The following is a 22,895-nucleotide window of genomic DNA, read 5'->3' as shown; positions in this document are numbered from 1 at the left end:
CAGGCACTTGCAATACATGCAAATTAGGTAAAAACACTAGAGAAACCAAACTTAACTGTGCGCCTGCCCCTCTCAATTTCAAACATTTCAACAAAGACGGAAATAGAAAATGCATTTGCTCTCTGCTGCTAAAGACAATATACCATTTATTGTCCGTGTAGTTAAAGGGACACTGAAGTGAATTTGTCAAGCTCCCGTTTTTGCTTGCACTGCGTAGACTGGCTCAAATTAGCACACTTTTCATCGTTTATCCGGTTGACAAATCGGTAATTATTTTACAAAGCGCGAAAGAAGAAAAACTACCATGCGCGGTTTGCGGCGGCCGCACCAACTAAGGCTGTGACGTTGAGAGGAGGGGCGCCGTGATTGGACGATGCCCAAGGTTAGCAATCACACAAGTTTCGGTTTCGGTTTCGGTTCTGTAAAACATAACCAATGGCTTTGTTGGATGGGCATTCTCAATATCTCAGTAATCATCGTACCGCGCTTCTGCCATGTTGTCGGCTGTAAAATGCACAAGATAAGCCTCCCAGGACGGCTTGTAGTCGTAGCATTCACTAGCCGAGACCTACGCAGTGCATGAACGCCCTCCGCGTACCCGCAGACGCCCAAATGTCATGCGCTTTTCCCCCATATTTGGAGCTTGCCTCCCTCATGCCTGTATCGTAAAAAGCGTGTTCGCACCAGGCCAAGGGTCTGTTCATTCTGGCCTGTGCCCACTGCCTGCAAGCAGTCGGTGCTTATGGCAACAGCACGCCAACGAGAACTCGCTAGCGCGCCAGTGCCAGCCTGCGCGCGTTTTGTGAACTACTTCGTGTATCCATGAACGTTGCGGCCCCAAAAAAGGTGAACTCAATATAGAAAACATCGGCGGAAAACAAAAAAGTTAACTTACAAAAAAAAAAAAAAAAAAAAAAAAAAACACGTACCCGCGGGGATTCGAACTCGTGACTCGCAAAACATTTACGGTGAATTCCTAGCGCCCCAGACTGCTAGGCTACGGAGCGGGACGCGATAGCCTTGCTAATATAGGGTATATATTGTACAACGGGTTTACACTTTTATTTAGTTTTGGCATTTCAAGCCGCTTAGGTGACTATTTGTTGTACTGCGATCGTGCAGTAAGCGTCGCCCGAGTTTGCACAGTAGCTCACGTCTAGCAATTGCATTTCGTAGACGGAAAAGCGTTCGCAGATGCGTAGTCGTGCTGCTGACCGCTGTGCTTGTTCGCCCAGCGTAAAAAAGTGCTTCCCGCGCCCTAGTTTTACGCTGTACGGTAGAAATATCAGTTGATTTTATTTGCTTAGTACCTATATTGACTTCGCTGACTCTTCTCCCGCCTTCAAGAGGCCTTATATTTTCCTACTGGCGTACCAGTCAGCGAAGCGTCGCATGTGCAGCGCTTGTGTGAAGCGACCTTGACTTGGAGCTAGATACAGTGTACAAACAAACCAAGTAAAGAAAAGCACATTCTTCCATTCACAAACGTGTCCTGGCTTCGTTTCAACTAAGCGAACGAATTGCGACCAAGCAATTTTTTTTTAACCTCCTTGATTGCGACGACCCGCCGGCGGCCGGCGGACGAAACGCTGGGTCGGCCGGGGAGCCGTGCAGTAGCGCAGACGTGGCGCACCCAATTGCCAGCTCATCCCCTCCTGACGTCACACGAAAATGCCACAGAAAATGGGCGAGCGTAAAGAGAGGAGGACAGCGTTTTCGAATTAGTTTTTCTACTAAATAAAATCGCGTAAACGCGCCTAGAGTGGTCGAAACATGGCCTGGGGACTCCGGACTACAATTTGCGCTAGTAATCCCGCAATGTTTACATATCACTTCAGTGTCCCTTTAATACTGGTAGGGTACACTAAAATGTGTGCAGGTCCGCTCCCCCTTGCTGGTTTACAAGTTCCCCTATCCCTCTGTAGATATCCACAAATCTAATGGTCCTGCGCATAAAGGATTAGCTGTACATATATACATTAGCTCCAGTTTGTTCTACCATACAAGTGACCGGTAAAAAGCGCAAAGGCTCATGGGTACGTCGTCTGCTACCGCCACTTCCGGTTCGAGATATCTCCTGCCCTCCCGTACGCCTGCGTGCGCCGGCGGCTGTCAGGCGCGTGTGTGCGTATTGTTTATTTGTCACGGGGTGCTTACCTGTCAGATAAACCCATAGTATGGTCAATCGTTGTTATTTATGGAATTTCCGATGCATGAGCGTTTTTTTTCCTTGTGGAAACAGATAAACAACAAGCACACACGCGCGTGAAAGCCGATGGCCTACAGGAGGCCTGGAGAGCTCCCGAACCGGAAGTGGCGGCTCTCCGCGGGAGCAAACAATGCACCCATGAGCCTTTGCGCTTTTTACCGGTCACAATGAGACGACAGCGGTGCTTCCTTGGCGAAAACAACCTGCCAAATTCTAACCTCTATTACTAAAAATATTTCCTATCAACACAATACATATTTCGAGCAAGCTGACACCAAACCCACAAAATTTTGATACATCTTTCAAATTCCAAAGTTTCTTCTATTTAATGCTACCTAACTGTGGCTTTAAAACGTTGACAAGTTCATGTTCTGCAAAAATTTTCCGCCCCGCATTCCGTGTCTCTAAAAGACATATGGTAAACAAAACACTGTAAAATCAATATGTACCACTGCTTTTCCTCACCACAGTATCTTGCACGTGCCTGCTGTACTCACATATAGTATCAAGCGCTCTATTTCTAGAAATATGCATATTTGAATGAGCAGCACAACCGCTGAACACGATGGTTCTCCGAGAACTGCTCATCGGTCGCATATATGATAGAGCCCAGAAAAATTACGGGGTAGAGATTTTCCTGGTGGAACAACATCAGAATGCCTACCGGAATTACAAAATATAAAAAGTAAACGGCGGAGATAAGTCAGCTTCAATACTGAGCTCGTCGAAACACAATTCAAGCATTGAACCAAGAACAACTCGACGTGTGGCCCCGCGGATCCAACATGTTTACCAACGTGTTCATCAAATTTATTGCTGCAGCCTGCAACTAACACACTATTGAGCTACTTACTAACACAGATTAGCCAAGAGCTATGCGGGCAGCTTGACAATGCTAGGCTTGAGGTATGCCAACAGAGACCAGAGTGATTCCACAGAACTGATTCGAAAGGGACAGCGCAAGTCGCGCTGGTCGCGAAGCAGGCGATGGCGCAAACGGCGCAAAGGCGTGCGAACAATTTTTATTTTTTGTTGGCACGGGGCGTGCGAACTAAAAATAAAAATTGTTCCCACGCGGCGTGCGAACTAAAAATAAAAATTGTTCCCACGGGGCGTGCGAATAGGGACACCCGGCATCTTGCACCGCCGAATCCGAGCGGCCCAACGCCCTCACCCAGTGCTCACCGTCTCAATATGGGGGGAATGGGTTGTGACGGCATTGCCAGAGAAGGCATTCAGGGCATTGCCAGAGGGCATTGCCAGTGAGGGCATTGCCATTACGCCATCGGACGGTAACGCCCAGTTAAATAGCCATTGACGGCCCTGAAACAGACGCTTGCAGCGCCCTCGAACGCCGCTCCAACGTTTAAACGCCCAGGCAACGCACCGTCGGACGGGACTGTAGATACTACGAAATCTTTAGGAATGTTGCAGGCATAACGTTAACAAAGTTAACGTGTCTTTCGTGTGCTAGAAGGGGACGTGCGATTGCCAACGACATCGCGGCTCGAACCGCTCGACTGAACGCTTTCTGGCTCGTAGTATTCCGTGTTGCTTGGTGTTTCTTCACAAAAGTGTACGAAGTGACTTCAACGGGGAGTGAATCGCACGATGTGGCTGTGATTTGTGTTCACTGCTTCGCATTTGTGTTTTGTACTTCTGCACCGCGGTTCTGCCTGACTCTACTGTGCATCGGTGTTGTTTTGTGCGTGGTTTTTATGCCAGCGAGCAGGCGTGTGTGAAAGTCGTGACGCCAGCGCAAGACAGCGAAGTCCAGCGAACTGGGTTCGTGCTGGTGTACAACCGCACCTGAGCTCGTGTGTTGTCGTGAAAACGCGTGAGCATCTCGTTAGCGGCTTTTCCCCACACCCCACAGCTGTTCGCGAGCAGGTACGTCTGCCCGGGTATGTGGTGTGCATCGTGTATTCTATCATGCTGGGTGCGCAGAACCTTTGTTGACGCATCGGGCGGCTTGTGTGCGCGGCTTCGAGCAGTCTGGTGATCTTCGTTAAGTTGACGGAGATGTGCGCCTTCCTGACGGCCACCCTTCGGCAGCAGTTGTGTTTTTCGTACGGTGTGTGGCTGAAGTGATGATATTTTTATGGCATTTCTTGCCACACAGCGAGTGCTGTGTGCGTGCGAGTGCTGTGTGCGTGCCTCGTTCGCCCTTCCGGCCCCTTCCCCGTCCCTGTGCGTTGCATGACTGGCCTCTTGACACTGATTATTATTACACCCTTCATGGTCGGCGACCAACGAAGCTGTAGCACATCACGCGTAATTAGAAAAGGGTACATGTATGTATATTTCCATCATTTGGTAATGTTAGTGACGATAACTTAGGCGTTACTGCGATATACACCAATTGGTTCGGTTGCAACCTTGTACAGATTCTTGGTCAAAATTAACCTGTAGATGATAGTTGTTTAGTTTAGTGTCTTCGATTCTTGTGGCAGTGCAAACCAAGTTCTTGTAGCAGAGGTCCTTTGCTTCAGTAGTGTAGAAATGAAGTCTCTATAATGTTAACAAAGGTAGTGTAATCAGGCGTATGGACCGTTCTTCAAAAAACAACACAAAATAGGGCATGTCATAACAAAAGAATTCGTCGCAAGTCAGTAGGTCATGTAGGGAAGTTTGTCATAGGGCTATTCGTCGAAACAAAAATCTTTGAATTACCTCTAAAGGAGTACTGACACAAAATTTAAAGCTGAAAACTATGTAAAAAGCTTCCTTTGTATATGGAGATATGTACCAGCAAGTTTAAACAGTAACCGTTCACTATCACATATTTTAAATCTATTTTAATTTTGGGGTGCATCAGAAAGCCCAGAACGGATACTCTCTCACAATCCGCCTTTTTCAAGATGCCACTGTGCATGCGCGAAGCCCTAGCGGTGAACGCGAAAAACTGTTTGGAGGGCCACTGCACCATCCGTCTGCAGGGTCCACCGATACTCGGCTGAGGCCCATGCATCTTAGGCAACGCGAACTGCAAATATCTAGCCACTTTTGTGTCGTTTGAATGCAATGCCACTTTTGTGTGCTGCGTACAAGTGCACCTCTCGGGCCAAGGGTGACTGGAAGCGTTTTTTTCGCTTCCCATCAGCTACACGCGACAGGCAACTCCGAGAAGCCTGGATTAGGGCTGTGAGACGCCAGTCTGAAAATGGGAAGCGGAAGTAACCGCTGTTAAGTTTAACCGGGGTTACGAAACTTTAACCGCGGTTATCACAAACTGCGGTTTTGTCTGTTACACACGAAATTCCGATTGTAGTGACCGCGGTCATTTGGTTGTGAGCGTAACAAAAATAACTTACCACACTTATAACTTAACGAGAAAAAACAAAAGAGAAACAGTGTAGACAAAACGAAATATCGTTAAAGCAGTCGCTTCAGACCCAAACGCATCGTACTTGCGCGCGGCGAGGAGAGGGGCTTCCCCAACTGCTCGCAACCATCTTGGTTTGCGCAGGTCTGCTTGGTGTTGGGAACTTTAGGCTTAGCATCGCGGTGGATATTTGACCGCCGCTATCTCAAAAACTGCGAATTACAATCCATGGAACAATTTTTCACCACACTAACATCAACTTTCTCGCATGTGGAAGTTCTTTTCTGCGATCAGATTGATTTCGAAGAGCGGCGATAAGCTGTTGCTGCCGTCGTCTGGGCCAATTCGAGCCGCTTTCAGTTCCGTGCGGGCAGGCACGCTGGCGTGTTCACAGGCACGGCCGGCGTGCGTGCCGATCATTTGATAGTGCTGAAACGCTTCATGATTGCCTGGTTTATCCATTTTTTGTGGCGGACGACTAGCAGAATTTGCAAATTTATCACGGCTTTTGTCGTAGTTGATCGGGTGGATCGGGAAACAAGCCGCTGCTGACAGGCAGTCGCACTGCTTGCAAGAGAACGCAAGCGAGTCTACGTTTCGCAAGTTTACGTTTCGACAAAACGAACACCAAGCAGCCACCATGACAGGAGGGTGCATCAGACGTCACCATTCTTGTCGCACCGCTGGCGGTCTGGATGCGCACGAGCCAGCGTACACGTGTGCCCAGACCGGCCACCATCCTCACGCGCCTGGGCAGCATGACATCAGCCCCAAAACCATGAAATGATACACAGAGCGTTGCAGCGCGCGCCAACCGCAGTTGGCACGTCGGCTACGTCACAGGAGCCGCGACGTCTGCAGTTTGGGGCAAGGGGCAGCTGTGCTAAACAGCGTCGGCTGCCTTAGCATTGTGTGCAGTTCTTCCATGGTCACAGGTTCATTCGTAACTTCCATTGTCTACCTCACCATTCTTACTGCTACGCAACGAATATGCACTATTCAAGTGCATATAGCTCATCCTGCAAGCTTATGGTCCATGTTCAATTTGTTTTCAATTTTGTTGGCCTCAGCCGATCACACCAAGTGGCCTCATACATCATAGGTTCAGTGCGGAAACTTAGCCGAAATCACATGCCTATTATCTGTTTTCCTCATTATATAGCTTATTTGAGTGAAGTTTACATTAAAAGTAGTGTTAGAATTATTCTAGCGAGGTTATGTTTTGAATTAACCAAGCTTTACTTTGTCTTCATGCCCCTTTAAGACTTATGCCCGCCACAGCAAAACATACTGCACATGCAGAGCAACATGATATGGCCTGTACTCCTGCCCATGTAGAGCACAAGGCATGAACGGTGGATGTGGCTCAGTATCTCATAGCAAGAAGGTTGAACAGTTAAGACGTGTACCTGGTTACAGTAAAACTGCATCAATCGGCTTTTCTCTGGAGGGAGTCAAATTGGCAATCAGCATAATGCCATCTCCATAGGTTTTGTGTGATTGTTTGAATTTTCAGTGGTGCTATTGTTTTTTTGCTTTCAGGGGACAATGTTAAACAATCTTGGCGCATGCCAGCTTCTTTAAGGTGACCGATGCCGATGGGCTGCATCATGGCAGTGTCTACGGATGTATCCTGCAGCCAGGAGACACAGGCAACCGTCAGTGCTTGTGCTATTGGTAATACTCATATTCTACATTAGTACTAGCCAGCGTGTGTTTCATCCTTTCTTTAGCTTTGTCCTGTGTAATGTTCGGTAGCACCATGAATTCCTTAAGGGTATGCTGACGGGCCAGTTGGTACATTGTTAGACTAAGAAAAACAGCGCAAACGACGGGACGAAGAAAGGTGAGACGCTGACGAACAACTGACGAACACTACAGGCGCTGACGAACAACTGAGCACTTTATTGCAGCAGAAAACATCTATATAGAAAAAGGAAACCAACACAAGGACCGATAAAGACCTAGGAGATATCACATTGAAACAAAAACACGATGTCTCGTAAAAAGCATGATCCGCCACATGCCGATACAAAGTCTAATAAAAGATAGGTACAGCATTTCCTTTTCCAGAAGTGAAACTGATGGCTCACTAATACAAGCACCTCCTTTCTTCTTGATCTTGAATGCCTCAAAGATTTCCCGCTTTCTTCGTCCAGGATACCGCACAAGAATCACGCAGTCATGGAAGAGAGGGGTGCAGCCGCAGGAAGCGCAATGCGTTGCCAAGGTGGTACTTGGTGACGTCCTTACATTGTTGGCATGCTTCCTCAGGCGATCATTGAGGCAGCGGCCTGTCCGCCCAATGTAAGTGCGGCCACACGGTGACAATGGAATTTCGAATAAGTTTTTCACACATTCAACATAGCGTGTCAACATAGCGTGTCATGTGATTTTTCACGCATGTGCTTGCCTTCTTGTGCTTGTGCTTCTTATGCATGTGCTTGTGTGCGCTTTAGCGTCGAGGTTGTTGCGCGCATTTTCCTCAAGAGTTCCTGATAAGAACCCTCAGAAGGAGCGACAAAAAACAGCGGTGATTCCGTACGTCCACGGTGTCAGCCATGCCCTCAAGAAGATTGTAAGCAAGGCAGATGTTCGGCTCGTATTCTCTGCACCTAAAAAACTGGGCCGACTGTGCAAGCGGGTCAACGCTGAAACACCGAAGGCAAGCACATGCGTGAAAAATCACATGACACGCTATGTTGAATGTGTGAAAAACGTATACGAAATTCCATTGTCACCGTGTGGCCACACTTGCATCGGGCAGACAGGCCGCTGCCTCAATGATCGCCTGAGGGAGCATGCCAACAATGTAAGGACGTCATCAAGTACCCACCACCACCACCACCACCACCACCCTCTTCCATGACTGCGTGATTCTCACGCGGTATCCTGGACGAAGAGAGCGGAAAATCTTTGAGGCATTCAAGATCAAGAAGAAAGGAAGTGCTTGTATTAGTGAGCCATCAGTTTCACTTCTGGAAAAGGAAATGCTGTACCTATCTTTTATTAGACTTTGTATCGACACGTGGCGGATCATGCTTTTTACGAGACATCGTGTTTTTTCCAATGTGATATCTCCTAGGTCTTTATCAGTCCTTCTGTTGTTTTCCTTTTTCTGTATATATGTTTTCTGCTGCAATAAAGCGCTCAGTTGTTCGTCAGCGCCTGTGGTTTAGTCTTACCTTTCTTCGTCTCGCCGTTGTGCTGTTTTTTTCAGCCACCAACCTGCCCAACTTTCTGCGTTGACTGTTTGCATTGCTCACTAAAAATTTTCTTTGCAGGCACCCAGTGTGCCCTTGTGTCACTCACCTGCGTGGGCTGCCAAACATACGAGGACTTCCCAGGTTAGAATTTCAGAATTTTTTTCCTGTAGGCATTCAATGCACAGAGCTCCATGCAGTTTTCACAAAAAGTTCTGATTGTTGCACCCATTATGAACCATTTGTTAATGTTGCCGCACTGTGCATGGCTATATTTTCAAGCCTTGACAAAGGTGTGCTGCTTTTGGTATGTGGAATGGACATACTCTGAAGTAGAGGTGTACTGGCACCAAAGTTAAACGCAATAGCATTATCAGGCTCATTTTCCTATCATTTGTGGAGGCTAGCTGTCTGCTATCAGCCGTGCTCATCGAGTATCCTTCGAAACAGCATCACTGCCAACTGGAAATACTACTGAGGCAGACACATACATGGGCTGTACTTTGCATAAAATAAGGCATGGGGGCCACTGGAGTGGGAGGAGAGGACAATGAATTATGGTGGGGACAAAAGAAAGGATACATGATTTCTGTAGGCACTGTGCCCGCGCAGTAAAGTTCATTCTATGCCCAGTCGGTAGTCACAATTTCCACATGCTGTCGCCAGCCTATGTGCTGAGTCTGGGTTTGTGTACGTTTTTGCTCAGTGCAGCACGTCACTTAAGGTTGTAACTGCTTATTTCCGGCGCTAGTAACTTGTATCATCTAGGTGTCAAATCAAAGACTTCTCAAAAACTGAAAACACCAAATGTCTGCTCTCCAACAGCGAAAACTTGGCTATGCTCGTCACAACTAATGAACACCGCAACATGCCTTTGTAACACGCGTGGCCTTGATCTCACGGCTAAGCTACGTGACATTAACTGAAAAAAATATTGAGGGAGACGTCAGAGACAGCCATCACACAGGAGGGTCTTGGAGGCAGTCGGCACAGCGCGTTAATTTCGAGCAGAGCCCAGAACACCAGCACCAAGAATAATGGTGTGGATGGTTATGAGAAACAGATGAGGTACGACATGATAATGGTCGTGGGAAGCAGGTCAAGTGCAAGGCGAATCAGCAACAACAGTACAAGGCCCTTGTCTATGTCTCCTCAAAATGGGCACTAGTGCAGCACACAGATTGGTGCTCACAATAGGAATAGTTTGCTCGCATTTTTACTGGTGGAAATTAAGAGCAGAAGAATGTAGGCATGTCAACGATCGAGAAACAGTTGGCCAGCGAGCGTTGTCAAAGGCCAAAGGGCGGCACAGCCTCCTCATTGACAGGCACTTCTAGTGGCCAGCTTTGTCCCCGAATTAAACTTCGGCCAGAGTTTTGTCATAAAAGCATCGAAGTACACTGGTGGTGCTAAGAACAGCCTTTGCTTAAAAAAAATCTTCAGGACTGCACAGTGCAGGGACCTTTGCTTGCTCATTGCTGGATTACAAGCGATGTAATGTTTTCTTTCAAGCACATTTAATGCATTACTTTCCATGCTATTTTGATTCTGCTGCTAGTTTTGGGCAGAGACCCTTGGTGGTAACTCTGGAGAGGCAGCGTGTATAACGAATTGGTGGTGTTTCGTAAATAATTCTAAATGCATTCAAGCCTCACTTAGAGTTTTAAATTATATTTTAACCTCAAGTTAACGCTGCTGTGATCACAGCCTAATTCAGAATTGCAAATTATGCCGATCTTTTTGCATGCCGTTGCTTCGGTTGCAGAGCCATGTTGTCTTTTCTAAATCCCAAAGAGGGCAGCACATAGAAGGATGGAGTAGGGAGGAAACAGCATAAGCAGTAGTACTTGGTACTTCTATCACCCTATTTTCTTTCTGTGTTTGGCAAGCTCTTTAGCTCTTTAAACTTTTGAATTACCAATAAGCCCAACAAGATATGTGGGTTTATTTCATGCACTGTGCTTTTCTTGTGTTGACTCGTGAGGTCGTGTTTGGTGATTTTACAGAAATAATAAACCCTTGGTGCTATTCCTTATAGAGAAGCAGAGCACGGTTTGCTCTATCGTTGTGCTGCTAACAGCCAGCTGTTAAAGAGCCGCGGAAGTGAATTTATCAAACTTCTGTTTTTGTTTGCATTGCATAGACTGGCTGAAATAAACACACCTATTATCGTTTGTCCAGTTGATAAAGCAGTATCTCATTTAAAATGCTTGGAAGAAAAAAAATAAAGGTGCGACATTTGTGGCCGCCGCAACAGCTAACTGCGTATTCAAGTTGCCGTGTGATTAGACGATGTCCAATATTGGAATTCAAACCAATTTTAGTTTCGGTTCTGTGGAACATGCTTGGCGTATGGCGTTATCATTGGTTGGGAATTCTTGATATAAGAATCGGCTTACCGCTCTTCTGCCATGTTTTGGGCTACAGAATGGGTTAGATAAGCCTGCCAGCACTGCTTAGAATTCTAACTTTCACTAGACGAGGCATACGTTGTGCCTGTGGCTAAATGGTCTCTGCGTCATCACAGACGCTTAACTGTGAGGCACTTCACCGCAAACTTTGGAGCTTGCCTGGCTCGTTCTTGTGTCATAAGAGGCGTGTTCACAATAGACTGGAGGGTCAGCTGATTTGGCACTGTGCCTGCCAGCTGTTGGTGCTTATGTCAACACCACGCCAATGAGAGCTCATAAGCATTTCAGTGTCAGTCTGCACACAATCTGTGTACGCACTCTTGGAGCAATGAAGGTTGCATGTAAATTGGTACATTCAGTAAAGAAAACATTACCTATAAGTGCAAGAATATTAATGCAAAAAAACAAGTCCTATTGGGAATTCAAACTTTCTAATTTCTACACACTGCGCACAGTGCCTCAGACCACTCTGCCACAACCCTAGCACTGTTGGGAATGTAAATATAAAGTGTATATCGTATAACCTGTTAATTTTTTTCACTTCTGGCGTTCCCAGCTGCTTAGGTGACTATTTCTTGACTAACACTTGTGCAGTAAGTGTCCCTTAAATTCCTATGAATATATTCTCTAGTTACTGTATTCCTTATATAGGAAAAGTGATTGCAAATATGTGGTCGTGCAGCTGACCGCTGTGTTAGTTCACCCAGCGCAAAAAGTGCTTTTCATACCTTGGTTTTACGCTTTGAAAGTTTTGGTTGCTTTTAATTTCGTGGCACCTATATAAACTTTACTGACTGTTCTCCCACCTTTAATTAACTATAGGTTTTCTACTAGCGAACCAGTGAGTGAAGCGTTGCATCTGACAAACTAAAGGGACATTCTACCAGGCACAAATCATGTCATAGCGTAGTTTTAACTAAGTGGTCGAATTGCTATGTCCTGCCGCCGGCCAGTCCGCTGGCATTGTCAGAGGGCCAGCGAGCTGTGCAGTAGCGCAGTCAAGCTAAGCGTACCTTGAGTAAGTGTCTTACGAAATGTCATAGGAAATATGCAAGCAGGATGCACTGATGAGAACAGCACTTTTGCATTGATTTTTCTTCAAAATAAAGTGTAAATGCACCGAGTGGTCCAAACATGGCCTACGAACATCACAATTCGCGCAAATGATCGCGCAATGTTTACAAATCACTTCAGTGTCCCCTTAAGAGCATTAACTTCCAGTCTTCAATGAATAGCTTCCTGTATTCTTGCTGGCAGATAAGAACACCTACAAAGGCGTATCCAATAGTGTACCATCATGACCTCTTGTGCCTTAGTGGAGCTAGGCCTTCATACTAATAAAATATTTGTGGGCTATGCACTTTTAGAACTGTGTAATGGCTCTTCTCAAAGCCACTTCCAGTTATGTGATGCCAACTTGGCTTCAGTCTATTCAATTATTGTATTCAATTATTTCACCATACTGTATTATAGGCAGGGGGGAAACATTCAGTTTGGCTGCTTGCTGTTTAGTGTTAATATATCTACCGAACCACCAAAAAATGTTTTTCCTATGAATAGCTCCAGTTGTAACTTCTAAAAATTTTGATGTGTTTACTATCAAATACTGCTCCAAACCATGATGCTCTTGTTCCAAAATGAACTTCCTAAATTAATGTAGAATTCTTGCTCTTACCCCAGTGGATTTCCATATCTATCCCACTACGTATTTAGGCAGTGTTCATGCCTTGGGCACTTTAACACTGGACGGCGACATGCAAATACTTGTAGGTTGTATTGAAGATTCTGGTGCCACTAAGTACTAGGAGAAGACGAACACTTACATTTGGTGTTTTGGTGCATTCCTATATTGTCTGACCCTGGATTTGTGTACGAGTTGATGCCTTTATCTGCTCTATTTTTTTCAGTTCTGGAGGTGGGTAACCTCAAACCCGGTGCCTTGAAGAGATTCCCTGAAGGCGCTGTTCTTGACACATGCTCCTGCCACCTACATTTAAGCAACGAAGGGTGGGTAATGTGCTCGTGCTAGCGATGCTGATTCTTGTAGTACATGAACACTGGAGAAAGCCCAGGCTAAAACAGATTCATTTCTCTATGCTTGAGTGTAAGTTATCTGATACACCAAAACTGTTGGAAGATGTGATCTTAGAAATCAAATGCAAGTGGTACCTAACCTTAGGATGTACTGCAGCAAATCATTTACCAGGGAACTGCTACTCTGGCAAGTCGGTGGTGAGCAAGTGTAACCTTCACCTGCCGCGTGGCACGACACCAGTCAATGAACGGCGCACCGGTGCAGCAACTTCCTGAAGTGAATATCCAAAAAATATTGCCGCAAACCATGCATTGGGTTTGTTTATGCTTTGTTTGTGCCGACCGGCTGTGCTGGGCTGTGTTATATGTGTTATTCGTGTGCCTAGTGAAAGCCTGTGTTCTATTTATTTTTATGCCACACTTGTTATCTCTTTTGATAGAGAGAGCGTTTTGATAGAGAGAAAGAACTGCGTCGTCTTTGGCTTCGTGTCAATATCATAGAAGAATCAGATATGACATTTTAGAAATTTAGTTCAAACAAATGCTCAGTTTGTATTCCAAAAGGGGAAAATCTCACAATGCATGCCACTAGTGTGTTCGTACCCGTAAGGTTGTGAAAACAGACCCTGGTTGCTCATCATTGTGAGAAAAACGAGTGCTATGACAAAGTATGCAGCTAATCTTCCAAGTTTACCGGGTGGTGGCTTGGCCCGTTAGGTCATATTGATGTTACAAGGCTGCAAAAAACAAGTAAAAAGGCGGTGTTGGCTAAAGGATATCGAGATTACAGGCACTTTAAAAACGTCTTCCTTTTTTCTCATAATACACAAACGTTGCACTGAGTGCACAGCCGTTGCTAAATGGTGTTAACTAGATTAACTGCATATTGAAATAGTTTTCTAGTATTGCAGCTGCAGCTTGAATGGTTCAAGTGAGAAACGTTTTCAAGCGATAATGGCTATTGTGCAGTTTTGTAAGAGAAATGAGCATGAGTCACTAAGTAACACAACACTCAGTTTTACGGGCTGAATTGACACCACATCTTGAGTGGCCCTCCAATAGTGCAGGAGCTTTTGAGGTCAAAGGGAATTACTAAAAATCACACCCGATGCTCTCTCACATGGTACTTTGGGGTCAGGTGAGCTCTGGTCGCCCAGTTCTACTCTGTTACATCTACCAAAGCAAGAACAAAGTTCATGGCTACACTATTACACAGTGGAGGGTTATTGCACACAGATATGCCCTTCTGGTTTAAGCTTTGACGTGCTATGCCAAATTTTCAGTGTTTTGACACAACTTCAGCTGTTTCTTTTTGGCTGTATGCAAAGTGTTCCACAATACTAAGTGCACTGCAAAGTTGTTGAGTGATGGCTGCGAAAGTACAGTGCCGTTATACGGCATAGTAGTGCAGTATCAGTTCCACACTCTTTCAAATAAAGTAAAGCTGTATGTCATCCTTAATGTTCCTTTAAGTTAAAATACAATTTATTATGGACGTTTCAGAAGTAGACTGTTCATTAAGAGCTTATTGCATTTTATAGGCTCTCACTGGAAGCAAGGGCTATATTTTACATAGGTACATTTACTATATGCAGAGTTCCCATGTCTTCACCACAAGCTTGCTCTTCGCTTTAAAAAAAAGCTGATGAAACGAGATTAGTGAATATGCACACATCGAAGGGTACGAGACAACAGCTGTCATGTGCCAGACCCACCTGGTCTGAACGAGATGGATTCTTTGAATGGACCTGCTGACATCTGTGTGGTAGGAGACTGTGAAGAATAACAGGAATGATGCTAACCACAACATGTCGGTGCACTGCACTTTTCAAATTGTGAGTGCGCTGGTTAGTGGGTCTTGAAAACGCAAATGCAATATACGAATTGTGTCCCCTCCCTTGCTTTTTTGGCCACATTCGTGCATATGGCAGCTTCATGCAAGCCCACAATTGGTGGCTTCGCTACTCCAATCACAATTTGGGTTAATAGAAACAGATTGTAACTAGCTTTTTCATTTCTGACTGAGTTCAATATGCACCACAATCGCCTGATGAGGACCTGTCTTAATTTTGATTCTCTGTATGCCATTTTTTGTCAAACCACCAAAATGGTGTAATGCTGTGTCATTTATTGAAATCCTGATAAAGTACGACAGAGCAGTTGTGCACTTTTAGATGCATTTATCACACGTTTGTATTTTATTGTAAATAAGTGGACAGTAGCACCCACCTTATGCTACAATTTATATTGATTGGTCATCACACCTGTGCATGGTTGCTGCGATTGCATTGCTGTGGAGTTACCTACTGTAGCTTTTTGAAGGTACTTGAAGAAACGCATTACTTGGATAGGTTGGCAAAAGTGTGCACTTAGCTGGGTGCTGCAAAAGCTTTTGCAACACAACTAACACTCAATTCCCATTGGCTGCCTAGTTCGCATTCTGCTTCATTGGCTGTCAGCTTCGATGAAGGCAATGCCACAGCATATATTTAAGAAGCTTCTATACATTTTAAATGGCACTGGTAGGGTACTTTTTTGGTAAAAAAGTGTAACAGTAGACTTGCGGTATTGTCTATGTATGTGTGAGATAATGTCCTGCAATATGTAAATAAACAGTCAAGAAATTTTAGAACAAAAGGCTGAGGCAAAATCTGGAATAGTAGGAATTTTATAGATGCCCTGGGCTTTCCCTGCAGAGAGGACTGTGGGAGTGTTTGCACAAATGCTATGCACTCACTATCCGGAACATGGGTTTGTTGCATCTTTATTTTATTTTCATGCAGTCTCTCTTGTCTCATTCTGTCCACTTAGGAGTTTTGCCTGCGAGAGTGACAGAGTGCAGTCCAGGGGGAAGCTTCATTTCTGCCTCTCCTGTCAACAAGGCGACCATAAGACCACACATGTGAAAGTGGTTGCCAGTAAGATGCCCCACACCTGCTCTGTGTGCAACAAAGCCTTCCATAAAAAAAGCAACCGGGACAATCACATGGGAGTGCACAGCAGTGAGAGACCCTACGTGTGCAGCTTTTGCCAAAAGAGCTTTACTCAAAAAAGGCACTTGACGTATCATTACAGAGAGCACTCACATGAGAAGCCTTTCAAGTGCAGTACATGTGAGATGACCTTTATTAAACAATCCACCTTGGTTTCTCATGAAAGAGTGCACTCTGGAGAGAAGCCCTACACATGTAGAACCTGTATGAAGGGCTTTTCTCAAAAATCCACCTTGGTTGTTCATGAAAGGTTGCACTCTGGAGAGAAGCCCTATGTGTGTAGCATCTGTAAAAGAAGCTTTGCTGGAAAAAGCAACCTGATTAAGCATGAAAGAGTGCATTCTGGTGAAAAACCCCACATTTGCAATATTTGCCCCAAAAGGTTTGCTATAAGACGTGACTTGACTGAGCATAAGCGAGTGCACTCTGGTGAGAGGCCATACGTGTGCGATATATGTCAGAAAAGCTTCACTGCAAGAAAGGGACTTGTGGGTCACAGGAGACTGCACTTTGGGGATAAGCCGCATATCTGCAGCACTTGCCAGAAAGGATTTAGGTATAAAGGTGAACTTATTGAGCACGAAACAACACACAGCAACCAAAAGCCCTACTCTTGCACTCTATGTCAGAAAGGCTTCGCACGGAGAGAGTACCTTGTCAGACACGAGGCTACGCATGCTACAAACAAGCCGTATTTCTGTGTGACATGTCAGAAAGGCCTAACTGACAAAGTGAGTTTTCTATATCATAATAGATTGCACTCTGGCGAAAAACCTTACGTCTGCAGCACCTGTCCGAAAAGTTTTGCTTTGAAAGCGCACCTTACTAGGCATGAAAGAACACACACTCATGACAGGCCCTATGCTTGTAGTGTCTGTCAGAAAGGCTTTGCACAAAAAAGATCTCTCCTCACACATGAGAGTAAGCACACTTGCAAAAAGCCCCCTGTGTAGTGTATCATAACAACGTTGCCCAGAAAGCTACCTTGGTAAGCCAGAGGAGATTGCGTACTGACAAGCCCAATATCTACAATTAATGCTGAATGAGCTTTGCTATCCAAGGGAACCTCATTACTCAGGTGAAATTGCATATTGGCTTTTTGAAACTATTTTCACATCAATCGGTAGGAAAAACTTCACTCGAAAACATACCTTGGTGAAACAGAAGGTTGCGATGTAGCGGTACCTGGTGAGAAGTCTTCATGATATCTAGCATGAGAGATGAGACTGCAGTGATAGACACTGCATCTCATCATGACATAAAAAAGCTCTGCTACAAAACGTGCGACAAGGTGTGAATAATGACAACCTCTAAATGAATGTTTGCTTGGAATAATTTTTGAGCAATCATTTCAATGGGTGAAAACAAAAGCAAATAAGCTGCTGCCATTATCACTACAATGAGAACTCACTGCTTATATACCGTATTTACTCGAATCTAACGCGCACCTTTTTTCCGGTAATGTAGGTCCTGGAATCACATGCACGTTACAATAGAGTACGACTCAAAACAGCAGCGCCGTATCGCCATCGACGTTTCAAGATGGCCGCCTGACTACTGAACGCGTAGCCAGCGCTTTTGTAGTCGGCGCATGTTTGTGTCTGCGTAGCATTTTTCTAGGTTCTTCTGTTTCAACCATGTAATTTCCCACGGCGAAGACACGGTGGATTCATCACGATGCTGCGTTTAAGAAGAAAGTAATCTTGTGCGCAGAAGGCGGTGGAAATCGGGCCGCGTCACGTGCGTTCAGTGTTCCGGACACTTGCCTGCGGGACTGGCGCAAACAGAATGAGAAAATTTTCGCTAGCAAGGTGACACGGGAAGGGTTCAGCAGACCAAAGAGGGGGTGATAGCCCCAAATAGAAGACCCACTGGCGGAGTACGTGCAGCAGCAGCGAGTGGCTCAGAGACCCATAACGACAGAGCTGCCTGGGCACCGACGGCGCTGGCCCGGACGGTCATCGTGGTGACTGTCTTGCTGGCAATAAATAGTGCATTTTTGTATTAAATAATGAGTCCAGTGCACGGTACAGTCGAAAACATGGCGCTTTTTTTTTCTTCGAACCGTTAAAAGCGGGTGCGCATTACAACGGAGGGAACGTTAGATTCGAGTAAATATGGTATTTCCACTTTAACACAGCCACCGGCTGATAAATTTGGATAAATTTCGACATCGATATCCTACGCTAGTCTTTCGACCACAGTTGTTATCGCTTCGCATTTCACACACTTAACGTTCATTGAAGGCAGCTGTTTTAAGTGCGAATGCACTTCTTAAGCGACCCTGAACCTGCGTCCACCGGCGATGTCCGCGCACGTGGAGATGGGCGCGCGCAGCCTGGCCGTTGACATGGCACATACCCACGTGGGGGATAGGCCAGGAATTTCCTCGTCTTCCTTGGCAACGGGGGGAGATGGGCGCGCGCTGCCTGGCCGCTGACATGGCACATACCCACGTGGGGGATTGGCCAAGAATCGGGCGTGAGAAGGGCTAATGCACCTGCTTAAAGGAGTACTGACACGAAATTTCAAAGCTGAGATCCGCTCTAGCAATCAAGTACAACGACAACACAAATAGGTGTCTGTGAATAAATGCATCTTTCTTTCTTTGTAGTTGTGTGTGTGTGTGTGATCTCTCTTTCGCGAACATTACCGAACCGCGCAAATTCAACTCGTGCATTCGCACTTTCACATTCTTCCCCTCGGGGAAATGCGGGGAATTTTTAGCAGCAGCTCCAGTTTGTATGCAGATGAAGAGCATAATTAGTTTCATCATCGAGGACTCTTGTCTACTACGCCAGAAACAAGATGACTACTTGCAACTTCGCCAACCTCGTGTGCAGAATTGAAATTTTCGATGCAGTTTTCTTTTTAATCCACCAACTGTTAGCACCTGTTTCTTTTAATGGTTGGGCTCACGTGGCTCTTGCAAGTACATGGCTCCGCAACTTGTGCACCAAACTCAAAACGATAGGAACGGCACTTTGTCAGCTTCTCGCCCAATTTTTCGCATGTCAGTGGTTTATGCGGGGTTAACAGAAGATGTGTAAGTGATGCCAACATTGGCTCATAATATTAGTTCGCAGAGCGATGTCTGCTCAAACATGTTCATATAATAAATCTGTGGCTTACACTGATAATGTGTATTTCTAATGTTTCTCCTGTCTACACAATAAACATCCCCTTTTCCAATAGAACCACCGCACAAAAATGTGGTTAAATTATACTCAACACGCAGGTTCCCTTTTTAAAACCACTCGTAGGTAGTCCAGGCACCACAGCCCCTGGTGTTCCTGTTATAGTTATACCCTTGACAACTCAAAGCCTGATCTTCAGTTTGCACGAACATACCAGCGACAGTAAAAAGTGGGCAAAGAAGCTCCAGCCGTGGGCATGCCGCAAAACCTCGTTGTTCAACTGTATGAATATTTCGAGCTTTGCAATTTGATAAAATTCTATTTCGAAAATAGCCCTGTCCATCACTTCTAGTTGTTGATCAATTCGCTGTCGTGCTACGAACGACTAGCCACCTGGTTATCTCAGTTGTTATAGCGACGGCTCCGGGTAAGCTGTGGTCCCGGGTTCGAATCCTGGACCAGGTAGAATTTTTCTTGATCTGCAAAGTTTCTGAGGAAGCTGTATAGCTTTCCTCTGTAGCCATACGGCTGTTTTGAGGTGGGTGTCAAACTTTCCGTCACTAAAATAGCCCATTAATTCAAACGCAAGCAGGTTCCGCCACAGATAATTTGCGCTATGCGCCACCATACCAATGGCTTGGTGCCTGACAAACACTCAGAGAAACGCAACCTCTGCTGCGATGCCTCCGGAATAGAGAGGGAAGCTACAAAGAGGTAAAAACATGTGGAACCCCCTTGGGGAACATTTTGGAAGACATAGTCTTTGCAGATTACCTCGGTGTGCATGCGAGCGTAGGGGTGTGTGGTGCACTGATAGAATAGCACATCATCTCTCGCATCAAAAGTGCAGAATCTGTTGCTGCCATTGACAAGAAGAATGAAGCACCAGTGCTGGCACCCGCTCAGAAGTCACGGCAGGATGGAATGTGATTATGTCGCTAATCACTTAAGTTATGATGAAGTTGAAGATGAGGCTTTCTGCTACATTCACTTTTTAGAGCAAGAGCTGCTGGCTGCCACCTTTAGGGGCAAAAGGCTGGCAGCAGTCACGGACTTTTCCAAGCATTTCGAGCACAGCTCCCTGTTGCAGTTCGAATTAACGACCTTTTACTGTACCATCGCCTCCTGTATTTTTACAGGAGGCGATGACTGCACACAGCTTTTGTTCTTGATACAAAAGTCGGCATATGCCCACTTGACTTCCATTTGTTCATGTTTGACATCGAAGCTCAGGCGCATGCGAGGGAATTTCATGCTGCTATTATGAATGAAAAACTAACGCAAGCATAAGAGAGATAGAGAATCAACTTTAATAGAGCCCATTAAGTGGTTAGTGCACGCAGGCACCAGATGGGGTGGAACCTTCTTCGCTGGTCCCATATGCATCCAGCAGCTCCTGGTCCCTGACTGCCAGCGCGAGTTGGGTCGTCAGGTCGGGGCTGGACAACAACGTCGCCCATCGCTCTCGGGGATTGGGGTTGGGGAAGTTGGGGGAAAGGGGTGGCGGGAGGTTCTTGAGGTGAGTGCACTCGGCTATGAAGTGTGCGAGGGTGCCTTCCTTGCTCTTGCAGAACGGGCACTTGATATCGTGTTCCTCCGGGTACATTTTGTGTAAGAGGACGGGATGCGCCAGCGACCCCGCCTGTAGTCTGCGTACGATCGTCTGTTGGTTCCTGTTGAGGTGCCGGTGAGGTCCGGGGAATCTACACCTGCCTTCCCTGTATAGCTCGGTAATGTCTCTGTAGCTCGTGACGGGGCGTGGTAGTCCCGGCTCGTCCTCGGCCCGGTTGGTCAGTTCGCGGGCGTAGTGGTCGGCGAGTTCGTTGCCTTCCACCTGCGAGTGAGCCGGCACCCACACGAGCTCTATGGCTCGTCCCGGTGGCCTGCGTCTGGACAGAAGCGCTAGTGCGGCAGGAGAGACCCTTCCCTTGCGATAGCTTGCGTAGGTTATTTGGAGTCCGTGACCACTGTCTTCGCTCCCGGCTGTGTGAGGGCGAGGGCCACGGCCAGTTCTTCGGCTTCGGAGGGGTTCGTCGTTCTGATTGACGCGCTGGTGACCAGTCTGTCGATGGTGGTGACGACCGCCGTCGCTCTGGTTCCATGTTTGGGTAGCGAGGCGTCCGCGTATAAAATCTCCGGGTCCTCTTCCAGCTGCCGGGCTAGTGTTCTGGCCCTCGCGGAGCGTCTCTCGTCGTTTCTCCCCGGCTGCATGTTCCTGGGGAGCGGTTTAGTCTTTATTGCATCCCTCCATTCCTGGGGTAGCGTTTCCGTCGTCGGTTGCGGTTGGATATTCCATCCCACCTTGCGCATAACGGCCCGGCCGTGCTCGGTTCGGCTGAGCCGTATTCTTTGGTTGGAAAGGTGGCCTTCCACCAGTTCTTCCACCGTGTTATGCTTGCCCATGTCCAGCAACTTCTGCGTAGACGAGTGGACGGGCAAGCCTATGGCGAGCTTTACCGCTTTCCTGATCGTCGTGTTCAGCGTTTCTCGGTCCGCCTTTGTTAGCTGGATGTACGGGGCGGAATACGTGATGTGCGACACGACGAACGCCTGGACCAGGCGCAGGGCGTCGTCTTCTTTTATGCCTCGGTTCTTGTTGGTGACCCTGCGGATCATGCTTAAGATTTGTTCGGACGTTGTCATGATCTTGTTGACAGCTGCGTACGCCTTTCCGTCGTCCCTAAGCAGGAGTCCTAGGATCCGGATCTGCTGCGTGGGCTTGATTTCAGTTCCTTCGATGGTGACCACCACGTTCGGCGGCGGCTCTTTCTGCGGTCTGCCGGGTTGCACCATGAGTAGCTCCGACTTCTGCGGGGCGCAGCTCAGGCCGCATGTTTTTGCGTACTCGTGGATGGTCGTTGCCGCTCTCTGCAAGGCTTCCTCCACCCAGGCATCGGACCCCGCGCGGTTCGAACCGTCCACACCGTAATGTCGTCGGCGTAGAACGCGTGGTCGACGCCTTCGATTTTGTTTAGTAACTGGGGCAGGGGCAGGAGGGCCAGATTGAAGAGCAGAGGCGACAAGACCGATCCCTGAGGGGTGCCCCTATCTCCGAGCTCTATTGGCTCCGACTGTTCCTCTCCTATCCGGATGGTCGCCGTTCTCTTTGTCAGAAAGTCTTCGACGTAACTGTACAATCTGCAGCTGCAGCCCGTCTTGCGCAAGTTCTCAAGCACGCTGGAGTGTGACACGTTGTCGAAGGCCCCCTTGAGGTCCAGTGCCAGTATACCGCGTGGTGCGTGTCTGGATGCCTTCTTGATCACCAGTTCGTGCAGCTGAACGAGGACGTCTTGCGTGCTCAGGTGCTGACGGAACCCGTACATGGTCGCCGGCATCTGGCCCGTCTCGTCCAGGAATCCTTCGAGTCTTCTGAGGACCATGCGCTCCATGACCTTGCCCACGCAGGATGTTAGCGAGATCGGTCGCATGTTCTCGATCGTCAGAGGCTTGCCCGGTTTAGGTATGAACCTCACCTCGGCTTCTTTCCACTCTGCGGGCAGCTCCGAGCGTTCCCAGGTTCTGTTGATGTGCCTTAGGAGCTCGTGAGCTGCTGCATCGCTCATGTCGTTCAGTAATTTGTATG

At 46.8% G+C, this 22,895-nt stretch overlaps 1 protein-coding gene across 10 annotated transcripts in view; it reads left to right on the top strand.

The window, feature by feature from the left end:
* Nucleotides 1-19,775, top strand: part of LOC144158566 (uncharacterized) — a 53,254-nt gene extending 33,479 nt beyond the window's left edge. The window contains exons 2-6 of one of the 10 annotated variants that reach the window (XM_077689519.1): nucleotides 4,013-4,046; nucleotides 7,077-7,211; nucleotides 8,819-8,881; nucleotides 13,056-13,155; nucleotides 15,994-19,766. In XM_077689519.1, coding sequence (XP_077545645.1) covers nucleotides 7,127-7,211; nucleotides 8,819-8,881; nucleotides 13,056-13,155; nucleotides 15,994-17,128 — 1,383 coding nt within the window. In that variant the 5' untranslated portion in view covers nucleotides 4,013-4,046; nucleotides 7,077-7,126 and the 3' untranslated portion in view covers nucleotides 17,129-19,766. The other 9 variants (XM_077689520.1, XM_077689518.1, XM_077689527.1 and 6 more) reach the window with 9 other exon arrangements.
* The last annotated feature ends 3,120 nt before the right edge of the window (nucleotides 19,776-22,895 follow it).

Source organism: Haemaphysalis longicornis, unplaced genomic scaffold, assembly GCF_048455015.1.
Source record: "Haemaphysalis longicornis isolate Haplotype H1 unplaced genomic scaffold, Haemaphysalis longicornis Haplotype H1 scaffold_10, whole genome shotgun sequence".
NCBI classification, from domain to species: domain Eukaryota; kingdom Metazoa; phylum Arthropoda; class Arachnida; order Ixodida; family Ixodidae; genus Haemaphysalis; species Haemaphysalis longicornis.
The sequence above is the reverse complement of the archived record's forward strand: the minus strand, read 5'-3'. Positions and strand labels throughout refer to the sequence as shown.